The following is a 16,104-nucleotide window of genomic DNA, read 5'->3' as shown; positions in this document are numbered from 1 at the left end:
CCACCCGTCACCTCCCTCTGGTGTCTCCCCCCCCCCCCCCACCTTTTTTCTTTCTTCCACGGCCTTCTGTCTCTTTCACCAATCAGCTTCTCAGCTCTTTTCTTCATCCTTCCCCTTCAGGTTTTACCAATCACCTTGTGTTTCTCTGTCCCCTGTCCCCATCTTTTAAATCTATTCCTCAGGTTTTTACTCCAGTCCTGCCGAAGGGTTTAGGACCGATGTGTCAACTGTACTCTTTTCCTAGATGCTGCCTGGCCCGTTGAGTTCTTCCAGCATGTTGTGTGTGTTGCTTGGATGATAATGTGGTTAACTGGATTAGCAAATTTGTGAATGACAATGTAGGGTTCTCAGTACCAGAAACAGTGGTGTTAACTGTTCAGGCTAACAAAATGGCTTCTTCGTATTTTATAATAAAATGGCTTCTCTGCAGTGCTGTAATAGGACCCAGTGTCTCGTACGTTTGGGTTATGAGTATTGATAAGGGGAAAACTAACCAATGGAGAATTGTTATGCTATCTTGTCTGTATAAGCTGAGTGGGAGTTCGCGGTCTTTTGTGGGAGGAGCGTGAGGAGGATGGACGTGTGTGGAGTGGACAGCGGTTCCAGAGTGACAGATACTAGACATTGGCAGTTCGGACGGTGCCAAAGGGTCGGAAAAGGAACCGGAAGCGTGAGCTCCAACATATTAAAATATGTGCACAAACTGACAAACTGATTATTACTTTGGCGCCTTTAGGTTATCTGTTTCTACTAACCCATCACTAAGAAATCACTATAAAGTTGCAATTATTTACTCGCTTTTGGGTATTGTCTGGTATTTGTATTGTGAGTGTGTACTGGGGGGGGGGGGCATTACACTGTATTTACAAAGAAGTATTGCACTACCGGCAGGGGAACGGCGGTTTACCGTAGGCAAACGGGGGGTCAACTGGGGGGACGGACGAAGGCTACAACACCAAGATAGGGGATGTAGTGGACAGCGAGGAGGACTATCAAATCTTGAAGTGAGATTTGGACCAGCTGAAAAAATGGGCTGAAAATGGCAGATGGAATTTAAAGCAGACAAATGTGAGGTGTTGCACTTTGGGTGGACCAACGAGGGTAGGTTTTACACAGTGAGCAGAAGGGCATTGAGGAGTATGGTAGAACAAAGGGATGTGGGAAAAAGATACTTAATTCCTTCAAAATGGAGCCAAAGGTAGAGAGGGTCGTAAAGAAAGCTTTTGGCTCATTAGCCTTCAATAAGCAAAGTATTGAGTATAGGAGTTGGAAGTTCATTGTGTGCAGTTTTGGTCACCTGCCTACTGGAAAGGTGTAAATAAGATTGAAAGAGTGCAGAGAAAGTTTACAAGGCTGTTGCTGGGACTGAATGACCTAAGTTATAAGGAAAGGTTGAATAGGTTAGAACTTCCCTAGAGTGTAGAGGTTTGAGGTGAGATTTGATAGAGGAATACAAATTATGAGTGGTAAATTATGATAGGGTAAATGTCAGCAGGCCTTTTCCACTGACATTAGGTGAGACTACAATTAAACGTCATGGGTTAAGGGTATATAGTGATTGTTTAAGGGGGACTTGAGGGGAAACCTCTTCACTTAGAGGGTGGTGAGAGAGTGAAACAAGCTGCCAGTACAAGTGATGAATGAGATTTAAATTTCAATGTTTAAAAGAAGTTTGGATAGATATATAGATGGAGGGTTGGAGTGGTATGAATGGCTATAGTCCAGGTGCAGGACAATGGGACTAGGCAGTTTAAATGGTCATCATGGACTAGATGGACCAAAGGGCCTGTTTCTGTGCTGTGTTTTCTATGAATACATGACTCTGAATCTCTGCTCTAAGAACAATCCCCAGTTTCTCTGGTATAATCCATTGGACAGAGTCAGGGGATCATGCAGCACAGAAACAAGCCATTCAACCCACCACATCCACACTGAGTACACTGAACAGAAAATTTTTTTCAAAGGTGTTGCTTCCTCAGACATTTTTTGTGGTTATGTTCAGCTTGAAACTGAACACAAATATAATTTCAGACTCAAACACGAGGAAATCTGCAGATGCTGGAAATTCAAGCAACACACACAAAATGGTGGTGGAACACAACAGGCCAGGCAGCATCTATAGGGAGAAGCACTGTCGACGTTTCGGGTGTGTGTTGCTATAATTTCAGACTATTGTAATTAAAAGTACTATATCACTATTTATAATTTGCAGAAACAAGAACTTTTATTGAATATAATGTGTTTAATTGCATAATGGTGCTGACATTTTGCAATAGTTCAACTAAGCTAAAAATGTTTTGTTGATGATTTTCATTGTACCGAGTGTCTGAGGCTTCTCACTATAATCAGCCAGCACTGATGGATTCCAGTTGCCGGGATACCATTTTTCCGTGACCACAATATCCTGGTGAAACCTTTCACCATGCTCGTCACTGACAGTGACAGGATTTGCAAGGAAGAAATCTAAACAGGAATGTAGAAAATGTGACATGTACACTTCATGATTTTGAATGCTTGAAGCATGTTGTCAACCAGCTGCATATTGCTTGGTGCACTGTAGTTGCCAAGAAAATGTTCAACAACATCTTTGATTGCCTTTCATGCAATTTTCTCTGGTCCCACTTAAAGTTCTTTGAAATGCCTATCATTGATGACCTGATTATTATGATCTGATTTGTGGACCAATAAAAATGCCTTCCTTAATTTTGGCATCAGTTATTCTGGAAACATCTGTCTCAAACATCAAAATCCTTCATGGAAATTTTTGTGTTTGGTGACAGCAGATTCCATCCTTGCAGTCTTGAACCCAGTAATTCTGCTTTTGCCTTTGACAAATGCAAGTCCAATCAGGTCACTCATAATAAAGAGTTAAAAAATCTGTATTAGTATCAATGTCGTTTTCCATTCCTGGCTTGTGCATCAAGGTGTCTTTGCCCCCTCTAGACTCCATGTCTCTGGTTGGCTTCGGTGGTTGAAGACTATTGTCATGCGCCACAGGTCTCGTGGCTGAAGGGAGACTGGGGTATTCAATGGATTTCTTATTTTTAGTAGAGAAGCCAGACTCACTGGTCAGACAGAAGCAGAGTCTATCACATGATCCTTCTGTTCTCACCATATCATTGGGACAGCAAACAGCATTTTCTTCCAAGTACCTCTGAGCCAAGCTCTAAGATCAATAGTGCATGTTGCACAACAAACATGAGGAGCCCGGGCTTCATCTTGGTCATCAATTTGACACCCAAAGTTAAGCTCATAGGCTTTCCTAATAAGAGGAATCATGCTCAGTCTTTGAGATTTAAGCATAAACTCGCCACAAACATAACAGGAAGTATCACAGCTAACACAACATTGGTGAGACATTTTGCTAACACAATTACCGTAAATTCCAGACTATAAGCCGCTACTTTTTTCCCACGCTTTGAATACTGCAGCAACACTGCGGCCTATACTACGGTGCGGCTAATGCATGTTTTTTTTCATGCCGCCAAAAACATTTTGCCTCGTAATAGTAGACTGTAACTGGAGAACTCCGTAACTGGAGAACTTACCAGCAAAGATAGAGAGGTCCGTTGAAGTCTGATGTCACTATTTTCAAACGTTTTATTTATAAAGGGACACAAAAGTAGGGTTAATACATACATTCAGATAGTGCACATCGTCAACACTCAATCTAAAGCGTGGGTATAGTAATAATCATCATTAAGTGAGCTCTGCTGTTGTCCAGGTGTTAATAGATTGTCCGTTGGAAATATAAAAGTCACTCAGAAAGTCTGCAGCCCTCAGCCCTTTGAAAATCGCTGAGTTTCACGTGGGGCGACCGAGAGAGAGAGATTGGGGGAGAAGAGAAAGAACTTGCTGAGTCTTGATGAATCTTCCATGAAATTGAGTTGGTTTCCTCACCCCGATGTTAGTTAAAAGCGGTTTTCTGTGATTCCAGCCACAAATTCCAATCCCAGAATCTAACGCACGTGGCTTCCTTCAGAATGGCTTCCTGCTGCTGCGGGATCACTCTCTCGCGTCTTCTTGGTGCATCTGAGGGGGCTGTCCCCCTGAGACTCTCCTTTATACTTCCTCACGGGGTCGCAGGTGTCAATCAGGTTGGGATGATGCAATCTCTCTCTCAACCAGCCCACCTTGCCCGAGGGCTTTTCACGTGGTCTCCATGAGACAATAGTCGCTGTCGTCCCGGGTGGGACGTGCAATTTGGCACGTTTCTCTCTCTCTCTCTCTCCTACTGGGTCTACTGACCCCCGCCCCCCTCGACGGGTGCTCTTGCGATTCTCACAAAGGAGGGGGCTGGGATCATAGCAAGACCAATAAAATAGATGAGTAGTTCACAGAGGTCCAATGAAATTGTATGATAAATCAAGCGCATTTTCACAATTAAATTATTGTAAATCAGTCATTTGTACTCACCCTCATCAACATGGAAAACACTCGAAGAAAAGCATATGATGCAGCTTTTAAGTTAAAGGCGATCAATAACTTTTCCTGGTAGGCTGCAGTATATATATTTTTTTTACCAGTCGTTAGGAGATATTGGAATGTTGTTTGTGCACTGTTCAGTAAAAAAGTATACGCAACGTAATTTGTGTGATACCGATATGTATGTATATTTAAAAGTAGCTGTGTTACAGGCACTGTTCGAAAAAAAGCATTTTCAATATGTATTTGTTTATGTTACCATACGGATTTAATTAAAAGTTAAAAAAACCTCACATGTAATATCTTTCTGTGTAAATATCTCATATTACAACGTGGGACACCTGCGGCTTAAAATCCGGTGCGGCCTGTACAAGTACAAAATTGATTTTCTTTCTAAAATTAGAGCGTGCGGCTTTTAATCAGGTGCGCTCTGTAGTCCGGAATCTACAGTAGACATTTTGCTAACACAATTACTCCTGAAAATACTTTATTATAATGAGTATGCACAATATGTTATGTGCATAGAGTATGCACATCAATGTGATCTCAAACTAATATACATGTAAACACATGCATAGAATGGTGTGTACATGATGTCTTTATTGACTTTCTAAAGCCCGTCCTGCCATGCAGCATCCACCCTGCCTAAGTATGCCCCAGGCATGCCTTGACAAGATAGAAAACCTTTCAGCTTCTATTGTGGGCGACATTTTAATTGACTTGAATTATGAAATAGCAAATATAGGCAATTTAAAAAAAAACTGGTGCATGATCGGGAAATTTAATGGTGAGTTTCATGATCATCAACCCAAAATCCATAAGCTACACCCAAAGGTATTCAGGGAGCAAAATCATTGTTGTTTACCAGTGTAATGTTCATTTGAAGTGTCTCAAGTCTATTTGCTGTTTAAGGAACAATGTAAAAGTAGACTATTTATAATCACTCATAATCATTATAATCATTCTTTTTTTCACAAGTCATGATCTGCTTGTCTAATCCCTTAAACTGCACAAATATTCTTATCAACAAAATGTACCATGTATTTCACAGCAAAAATCTCTATCTGCCCTCTGTCCTTGTACATTTTCCTGTCTGCGTTGTTCCTTGTGCAGTCTATTTAATCACAAGCAGTTATGTCCTTCTTTATCTTGATTGTATCAGTAAATTTCAATACTATTTTTCATGGGTCTGGTTCAAACCTTCAATACAAGTAGAAGAGCAAGAGTGTGGAAGGTCGTTAGGAACACCTCTTACCTCATTCGACATTCACCTTTTCCTTTTCATTCTGTGTTTTAGCCATTTCTAAGATGTTGCCCCTTTGATATTGTTGCTTATAATTTTGTAACAAACCTCTCATTTTAACAGATGCCCTCTGAAAATTCATACATACAAGATCTGTCCGTTTCCCTTTAGGTAGGCCCTGAGATTTCTTCAGCAAAAGACCTCCCCATATGAAAACTGGATTTTTGCCAGGATATGGCATCTCATGTCAAGTGATTGCTGTTTATATGCGGCCTAGAGAGTGTTTCCCATTTTCAATTTCTTCTACATCGTATAGAAGCCGCTGAAGTAATTGCACTTTGACCTACAAGAGATCATTTCAATGACAGCTCCAGCCCACGGAGAAAGAGGCCTACTCCTGCCTGTGTTTTATTTGTAGTGAATGCCTGAAGGCAAAGGCAGATCAAAAGGACTACCTACCTGTCAGAGCCATTCCACACACATTCAAACTTGTCAAAGATGCAGTCGTTTTCATAGAGGGAACATAGCTTACTCCTCAGGTATTCATGCACCTAAATGACCCCAACAGGAAAGAAAGATTAAAAATGAGTGGCAGTAATGATATAGAATCCACATTTTCATCCAAGTACTCTGCAAAAGTATTAGATACCCCAGCTAAATATACAAAATGCTAGAAGAACTCAGCAGGTCAGGCAGCATCTATAGAAATGAATGAACAGTGATGTTTCGGGCCAAGACCCTTCCTCAGGACTGGAAAGGAAGGGGAAGGAGACTGAAATAAAAAGGTGGGGGGAGGGGCAAGAGGCTAGCTGGAAGGTGATAGGTGAAGCTAGGTGGGTCAGAAAGGTAAAGGGCTGGAGATGACCCTTTTGGGGGCTGAAGGGCCTGTACTGTGCTGTAGGTTTTCTATGTTTCTATGCTTCTAACAGTTACTTTCCTTCAACCGTTCAGTTTTGTACCAATCCTAATCACTACAGTTCAGCAGCTCTATGAACGTATCTGATAGGAGAGGAGAGCATGCCATAGAAGAAAGGGAAGGTGGAAGGGACCCAGGGAGAGGTGATATCTTGGTAGCCTCCAACTTGGCATGAATATTGACTCTCCTTCCAGTAAAAACAATTCCCTCCCCCTCCCCTTCTCTGGCCTCTTACCTTTTCTTACCTCCTATCACCTCCCCCTAGTGGTCCTCCTCCTTCTTCCCTTTCTCCTATGGTACACTCTCCTCTTCTATCAGGTTCCTTCAATTCCAGCTCTTTACCTTTCCCACCCACCTCACTTCACCTGTCACCTTCCTACTATCCTTCTTCCCCTTTCCCTATCTTTTTATTTTGGTGTCTTTCCTCTTCCATCCCATGGATACTGCCTGACCTGACCAGCATTTTGTGTATGTTCCTTTGGATTTTCAACATCTGCAGAATTGCTTGTGTTTATCCATGTGGAGTGTCTCTAACCATGGACCTCCAACCAGAATAAGTCATTGACTACTTCTACGGACAAGCTAATTATAGACAATAGACAGTAGGTACAGGAATAGGCCATTCGGCCCTTCTAGCCAGCACCGCCATTCTCTGTGATCATGGCTGATCATACACAATCAGTACCCCGTTCCTGCCCTCTCCACATATCCCTTGACCCCACTATCTATAAGAGCTCTATCTAACTCTCTCTTGAATGCATCCAGAGACTTGGCCTCCACTGCCTTTTGGGGCAGAGCATTCCACATATCCACCACTCCCTGGGTGAAAAAGTTTTTCCGCATCTCTGTTCTAAATGGCCTACCCCTTATTCTTAAACTGTGGCCTCTAGTTCTGGACTCACCCATCAGCAGGAACATGCTTCCTGCCTCCAGCGAGTCCAATCCATTAATAATCTTATATGTTTCAATCAGATCCCCCCTCATCCTTCTAAATTCCAGTGTTTACAAGCCCAATCGCTCCAGTCTTTCAACATATGACAGTCCCGCCATTCCGGGAATTAATCTTGTAAACCTATGCTGCACTCCCTCAATAGCAAGAATGTCCTTCCTCAAATATGGAGACCAAAACTGCACATAATACTCCAGGTGGGGTCTCACCAGGGCCCTGTACAGCTGAAGGACCTCTTTACTCCTATACTCAATTCCTCTTGTTATAAAGGCCAGCACGCCATTAGTTTTCTTCACTGCCTGCTTGCTGTACCTGCATGCTTGCTTTCATTGATTAGTGTACAAGAACACCTTGATCTCATTGTACTTCCCTTTTCCTAACTTGACTCCATTTAGATAGTAATCTGCCTTCCTGTTCTGGCCACCAAAGTGGATAACCTCACAATTATCCAAACAACCGATTCATCTTGGATCCCATGCATCTCAGTCTTTTGGATGACCCTCTCATGAAGGACCTTGTCAAATGCCTTACTAACTTTCATGTAGAAAATATCCACAGCTCTAATTTCATCAGTCATCTTTGTCACCTCGTCAAAACCATCAAGTTAGAAAGACTTGACTTGCTCTGCACAAAGACATGTTGACTGTTCCTAATTATGCCATGGCCTTCCAAATAGCCTTAAACTGTATCCCTAAGAATTCTCTCCAATAATTTCCTTGTTACTGACATGAGATTCATCAGTCTAGAGTTAACAGGATTATTCACATTTCCCTTCCCTGAAAAAATCGAACAACATTAGCTACTCACCAGTCCTCCAGGACCTCACCTGGAGCTAGAGAGGACATAAATACCTTGTCAAGGTTTCTGCAGTCTCAGCTCTTGCCCCTCTCAATAACCTGGTGTCTGTCCCATTGAACCCTGGGGACTAATCCACCTTAATGTTTTTTTTTAAGAAACCCAACACACTACCTCTTCCTTAACCTCAAAAATGCCCTGGCATATAGCATGCTTCACAATGATCTCACTATCCTCAACATCTTACTCCTTGGTACCCTCACTCAAATCCTCTACCTCCAAGCACACGTTCCCTCCTTCATGTTTGAGTGGTACTACCCTCTCCTTAGATATCCTCTTGCTCTTAATGTGGGTGGAATGCCATGGGATTTTCTCTAATCCTACCTGCTAAGGAGTTTTCATAGTTCCTCCTGAATTTCCTAATACATTTCTAAGAATTTTTTAGGCTTTTTTATAAACCACAAGCTCCTTGTTTGATTTTGAAGTTTGAGGTCCAGGTTTTTAAAGACATTGTTGCCCAGACAGACAAAACATGTGCTACAACAGAGACTTTCTTGGTGAATTTCATCATTGATGTCTGCCTGCAATGAGAAAAGTCTCCAAACTGGTCAAAGTTTTCAGGAACTCATGATGAAGATTTATTGTTGAAGGACCATGTTGTGAGGCAGGGGCAGGTTGGTAGAGGCCTACTGTCTCTGGACTTTGAATGTAAGGGCTGTTACATCATATGCTTCAAGGGAACAAGATGACAGCTTGAAGCCTGATCTTTGAACTTGAAGAAAGGCATGCTGCTGCTCCAAAAGTGAGACAAAAACTAATTTGGAATAGTCTTCTGAGAGACAACCAGACTATAGAACAAAATGTATGAGAAGACCCAATAGGATCGTCAACAGACGGTATTTCTTCACATGGTCAAAAACAGCCTTGGCAGCTGTATTATCTGTGACATCTTTACAACACCAGACATCACAAAACACTGAATTCTGACATTGACAATGAAGAGAGAGCCAGTGATTATGGAAAAACATGTCTACTGAGGCTGTAAAGAGGGGGTGCAGTGCAAGATGGATGCCTGCAGAAAATGTATGGGGAATAAAGTCATCTTGAAATTTAAAGCAATGTCCCACTCCGTCTTGGAAATACATTGCCGTTCAGAATCAGAATCACTTTATTGCCAGTATGCGAAACATACCAGAATTGATTATGGTCGGGTGCCAAGCATAAAACACCAAAACAGACAGCACAATAGCAACCAACAATTTATAAGAAAGACAATAATACAAACAGCCATGAGCAATCAACAATTAGCACAAATGTCAATAATCAACATTAAATCAATGTGAACATATAAATAGACTAAATAATTATCATCAGAACAAGAGGAGCAGGAAAGACCATATAACTGATTTGTTGTGCAGGGACAGTCAGGGTATTACGCCAGAGTGAGTTTTGTTGAGACATTGGATAGCTACAAGAAAGAATACTTTTTCCAGATCTTTTCGTTGTCCTGGTGATGAACAAGTCTTTGAACATCTGTAGCTGACAGTCAATGATCTTCTTTGCTGAGTGAACCACAATCCGCAACCTGGACTTGGAGAGGAAGGAGGTGGCAGGAAACCAAATGGTGCTAGAGGTGGTCATAACACTCTCAATGATGACTGAGTAAATATCCATGAGATGTTAAGTTTGCTAAACTGGAAGAGAAATCTTTGCTGAGCTTTCCTAGTGCTTGTCCCACTTCAATGTATTGGTATTGGTAGTCCCAGGAACTTGAATAACTCAACCATAGACATAGCCTGACCATTAATTTCTGAGAGGGAGGCAGGTAGGGTGGTTGCTGCTGGAATTCAATCCTTCTTTCCACTGTTTTGATAGTATTAAGCTCTAAGCTGTTACAAGCACTTCATTATTAGAGATGAGACCAGCTACAGTCATGCATCCATGAACTTCAAGATTTATTTGGATTTGTCCGAGGAGGTACAGTCATTTGCATAAAATGAGAACAGCAGGGATGAAAGTATACAGCCATGGGGAGAGCCTGTGCTTATAGACATAGGATCAGACAAGCAGGAGCCAGCCTTACATACTGCTTCCTTCCTGTAGAGAAGTTCATAATCCACTAACAGATACTATAATAGCTGGGTTAGCTTGCTATGGAGCAACTCTGGAACAATAGAGTTGTAGATGGAGCTAAAATCCACAAACAAGATCCTCATATGGGAGATGAGGGAGTTCAAATGTTGAAGAATATAATGAAGGCATAAATTAACTGCATCCTCAACTGAGCAATTTGAACTTTAGTTGGTCAAGAAGAGGATCAGTAGTGGGCTTAAAGTAGGCCAACATCAGACATTCAAAGGTTTTCATAACTACTGAAGTCAGAGCAACTGGCCTATAATAATTGAGTCTAGTAATCTTGTCTTTCTTGGGAACTGGGATGATTGTAGCAAAGTTAAAGAATTCCAGATCTTCACATAATTGCAGGGAGGTGGTAAATATCTCAGTGAAGATAGTTTCTAGCCGATTGGCACAGTTCCTTAGACTACCAGGTTTTCCAAGTAGTTTGTGAATGTCTTTTTGCTTCAGGGTGGGATGGAGAGACAGGGGTAAAGAGGTGGGGAAGGCCAAAGAAGGTGAATGGAGCTAGGGTGAAGAGGAGATGGTGACATTGAAGTAATTGTGAAAGGGAGCTGGGTAGGAGCTCAGAGTATCAGGATTAGAGGAAATGAGAAGAGTTAGATGTTGATTGTCTATTAAATCAGCAATAAAACTGATTGAGCTGATTGGCCAAGGTCGGAAGGGGGAGACTTGGGAGTACTTCTGTTTGAAGTTTGACACCTGGCTATTGTTGTTGAAGTCTCTGTCTAGCCGATCCTTTTAAGTGGCTTTTGCTGTCACTGGGCCAAACTGGTAATCCCTACTGAACAAAAGTGCAGATGTACTTTCATCTTCAGATGAAGGTGGAGGCTCACCACCACTTTCACAAGAGATTGGGTGGATATCAAATGGTGGCATAATTAATAGTGCCATAATCCATAAAGGAATACAAAACTTTGACCAGAAGTGTGGAGAGTAGAATTGAGACACAAGAGGCTACAAATGCTAGAATCTGGACACACACACACAGTGCTGGAGGAACTCAATGGGTTGGATAGCATCTATGGAGGGAGATGCACAGTCAATGTTTTGGGATGTGACCCTTCATCTGAATGTGAAATGTTGCCAGTCTGTTTCTCTTCATAGATCTAACTGATTTGCTGAGTCCCTCCAGTGCTTTGTGTGTTGCTGTAGTGTAGAGAGAATGTTCTAACAAAACCCATTTTCAACCATGGTGCCTGGAATTATCTTTCAGTGACAAACATTGGGAAATGAACTCAAATGCAAGTTATTTGGTGAAACTGTATGAAGAACAATTCAATTACTCATCTGCTCAGCAATAAGAACCCTCTAAATATTTGGAAATGTTAAATTATTGGGAAGTTTGAAATTCTCTGCTATTTGCACCATGATATATAGCTATCCACCATGTAAAATAACAGGAATTTTTATACTTTATACTTTACTTTATTGTCACCAAACAATTGATACTAGAGCATACAATCATCACAGTGATATTTGTTTCTGCACTTTGCGCTCCCTGAAGTACAAATCAAAGTAAATATAATAAAAATTTAAATTCTAAATCATAATTAGAAAATAGAAAAGGGAAAGAAATTATTTACTAATGGCACTGGAGTTGGTTCATTAACTTTCTTGAATTCCAATCTTACATACTCCAGTCAAGCCACAGAAGGTTGCAGATGCTGGAACCTGGAGAAACATATAAGATGCTGAAGGTACTCTGTGGGGCAATCAGCATCTGTGGAGAGAACTGAACAAGTCGTTTTGTGACCCTTCACCCGGACTGAAAGATAGAGGGGAAATAGCCAACCTAAAAAGGTGCAGAAAAGGTTTTAAGAGGTAGGAAGGGAAATGTGGGAATATCACCAGAAACTGGGAGTTGACAGATGGAAACAACAAAGGGCTGCAGATGATAGCAGAGGAATGTGGACCATGGAATCAAATGAGAGAGGATGGGGGAGAGGGGAATAATGGGGGAGGAAAATCAGCGGAAGGAATGTATGATTATAGGAAAGTGATATGTGTGATAGAGGGTAGAGAAACCAGGTGATGTGGCTGGATTGTGTGTAGGAAAAACTGGATAGATCACGAGAGATGAAAAGGAATAGAGAGGGAGAGATTTACAGAAATTTTAAGAATTCAATGTTTGTGCTGTCAGGTTGTAGACTAACGAGGTGGAATACGAGTTGGTGTACCTCTAGTTTGTGTTTAGCCTCATCCTGGCGGTGCAGGCCAAGGATAGACAAGTCAGTATGGGAGCAGGCATAATTTGAATGACTGGCAACTAGGAGATCTGCATGGCTGTGCCTGAATGAACTTCAATGCTAGGTGTTTTTGTCCATCTCTTCCGTATTTGGTTTCCACACACTTTTAACTCAACTGTGCCCTGTTAGTCTCTTAGAAATTCCCTTAAAGATTAAAGAAGCAATTTTTTAGTGATGCACACTTGATTTCTGGGCCATTCCATTTTTTATGGTTTCAAAGACAATGAAGCATCTGGAAAATTGTATGGAAGTTAATATGCAGAGAATATAAATTACTTACACTGGCAGAATGTAAATATACTTTATCTTTTCCAAGGAACTGAGTCAATGAAATCAAATGTTACATGTGAAAAAAGCATGTAACTGTTGTTAAGTAACTAATTTAGCTGCGAAAAAGAATACTTTTCTAGCTAATCAATTTTAAATAGTCTGAGACTTTCCATTCTCAGTGCCGTTCACCAGCTGCAATCTCATGGTACTGAAATTCCAAACTGGTTGGTAAGCTAACCTCTTCAGATGCCAAAAACATTGAAATAAAAGTGGTAAATCCAGAAGACACCCAATGCATCAGGCAGCATCTGTGAAGGGAGAAAAGGAACTTTAGCCTGAAAAAAAAAATAATTTTGTTTCTCTCTGCACAGATGGTGGGTGATTGATGCAGAATAAAAACCTTGGTTGAGAACCGGATCCTGTGAACTTCACAACATGGAAGACACTTCAGTTATACCAGGATGAACTTGTTCAGCTGAGTTGTGAAGAGGCCTGGGAAAGGTCAATGTGGAGAAGGTGTTTCCATTAGTAAGAAAGTCTAGGATCCAAGGGCACAGCCTCAAAAATGTAGGGACATCATCTTTAAAACTGAGATGAGGAAGAATTTCTTCAGCCAGAAGGTGGTGAATCTGTGGAATTTGTCAACACATATTGCTGCAGAGGCCAAGTCATTGGGTGTTTTTAAGGCAACAATTGGTAGGTTCTTCATATGGAAGTGCATTAAGGGTGTTTGGGAGAAGGCAGGAGAATGGGATCAGAAAAACAAATAGACATGATTGAATGGAAGAACAGATTTGATAGGCCAAATAGCCTACTACTGCTCCTATAATCTTATGGCATTATGGTCTATTGAGCTGGAAGATGTAGCTAACCAAATCATTTACAGTCATATAATGATAGAGTAAAAAGGCTCAATGATTGCACTTCTAAATCCACATACTCTTCTCAAAAGCCAAGAAGAACCCAGTCCTGCTCTTGCACTCTCTACCTGTGGAGTAGCAAGAGCGTAAAGCTCCAATCTGTCCTCCTGACAAGAAGAAATGAATAAAGAGAAGGGATAAATGAAACAACATTGCTGGAATATTAATTTCTGTTTCAAATTTAATTGAGTATCTCTCTAACTTCCCTATTCACTCCCCAACCTCCCATGCCAGATTATTCCTCACTGTAATACATTATTCCAGTGTGGATTCAGTTCACTGGCTCCAAATTTTCCTCTCCTTTCGTATCTCTTTCCATCGCTGTCTAATAAGATGGGCTAACAACAAACATTCATTACAAGCCTACAGCTACCTTGACCATACTCACTCCCAGTAGAGCTACTGTAGACAGCCTTCACGCCATTCTCCCAGTTCCCCTTTCTCCATTGGGTTTGGTCCAATGATGTGCATTTCTTTTTAGATGCTTCCAACATGTCTTCCTTTCTCAACTGTAGCTTCCGCCCATCATAGTGGATAGAGTCCTTGACCACATCACAACCTGTTTTAATGTCCTATCCTGGACAGACCAAGGACAAGATTACCCTGGTACTTCCTTTCTACCTTATCAATCTCTGCATTTAATGGAACAGCTTTTACAATTTCCAATTCCAACAAGATTCTACTATACATTCCTTTCCCTTTCAGCATTGCAAGGGGATCATTCCTTTAGAGACTCCATTGTCTGCTCTTCCAACCTCACTAACCCCAGCAACAGCAGGCAATGCAACACTGTTCATTCACCTCTTATCACCCCCACCATCCAGGTTCTTCCAGATGAAGCAGCAATTCAATTACACTTCCTTCAAGCATCCAGTGTTAACAATATGGTCTTGTCTATAAAGGAGAAATTAAGATAAATTGAGCTTTTGTGGAGCGCATGCTCAGAGCAGATTCTTGTTAACTGCCTTTTAATTCTCTAACAGTCCTGCACTATTATAATTCCAAAGTACACTTGGACCCAATTTCTAATTGGAAACACTGAAGCATTCCAGATTCAATATCAAATTTTACTAACGTGGATAACTTGATTTTTTCTGTTTGTATCAGAACTAGCCACATCTGCTGGAAGTTATCCATATGTGATATTAGCTCAGCTTTTTCTCCTCCATCAGCATTGCATTATCTGCTGGGCATAGAGTCCAGGAGCAGCAAACAGGCAGGGTTTTGCAAATTGCTTATTCTATTGAGGCATTGTAAACAAGTGGCCAGATTGATGAGGATAAAGTTCAGTTTATAACGGAAATAGAGCCAGCTGATCAGAAAGCAGCCTGTATTAGCATGTGAAATAACTTACACACCAAGACAACACATTGGCGTAACAAGTAGAGCTGCTGGCTATCAGATCCAGAAATCTGGCTTCAATCCTGACCCTTTTGTACCGTCAAGGTGCAGACATTCTCTCTGTGATCACTTGGATCTCCACTAAATGCTCTAGTTTCCTTGTAAACTAATTGGCCAACTGCAAAATAACACTATTGTATAGATGAATGATAGAATCTACAGTAGTTGATTGAAATTTGGGGAGATTTCCTGCTGCCTCACTAAAGTAGCCAACATAATCAAAGATCCCTCCCACCCAGATATTCTCTCTTCTCCCCTCTCCCATCAGGCAGAAGGTACAAAAGCCTGAAAACACATCCCATCAAGTTCAAGAACAGCTTCTACGTAACAGTTCTAAGACTATTGAATGGACTTCTTGAACTCACAATTGACACTCAGTGGCCACTTTATAAGGTACAGGAGGTATTTGATTTAATGTCGCCTTCCTATCTGGCCATTGTCCTTTGACCTCTCTCATTAACAAGGTATTTTTGCTCACTCATATTTTTGTTTTTATCTGTTTTTCAAAACATTCTCTTTAAACTTTAGAGACAGTTGTGTGTGAAAATCCCAGGAGATCAGCAGTTTCTGTGGTACTTAAACCAATCCATCTGGCACCAACAATCATTCCAATGGTCAAAGTCACTTAGAACACATTTCTCCTTCCATTCTGATGCTTGGTCTGAACAACTGAACCTCTTGACCATGTCTGCATGCTTTCATGTATTAAGTTGCTGCCACATGATTGGCTGATTAGATATTTGCATTAACCAGCAGCATAAAGGTGTACTTTAAAGTGACCACTGCGAAGACCTTGTCAT

The 16,104-nt window shown here is 41.2% G+C and overlaps 1 protein-coding gene across 3 annotated transcripts in view; it reads right to left on the bottom strand.

Moving 5' to 3' along the window:
* Positions 1-16,104, bottom strand: part of LOC132405289 (serine/threonine-protein phosphatase 2A 55 kDa regulatory subunit B beta isoform) — a 778,563-nt gene that overhangs the window by 15,724 nt on the left and 746,735 nt on the right. For all 3 annotated transcript variants that reach the window (XM_059989972.1, XM_059989973.1, XM_059989974.1), the window contains one exon: positions 6,128-6,219. In XM_059989972.1, the coding sequence (XP_059845955.1) occupies positions 6,128-6,219 (92 nt within the window). The remainder of the gene's footprint in view (positions 1-6,127; positions 6,220-16,104) is intronic.

This window comes from Hypanus sabinus, chromosome 15, assembly GCF_030144855.1.
Source record: "Hypanus sabinus isolate sHypSab1 chromosome 15, sHypSab1.hap1, whole genome shotgun sequence".
NCBI lineage: Eukaryota > Metazoa > Chordata > Chondrichthyes > Myliobatiformes > Dasyatidae > Hypanus > Hypanus sabinus.
Note: the sequence above shows the minus strand (reverse complement) of the source record. Positions and strands in the feature narration are given on the sequence as shown.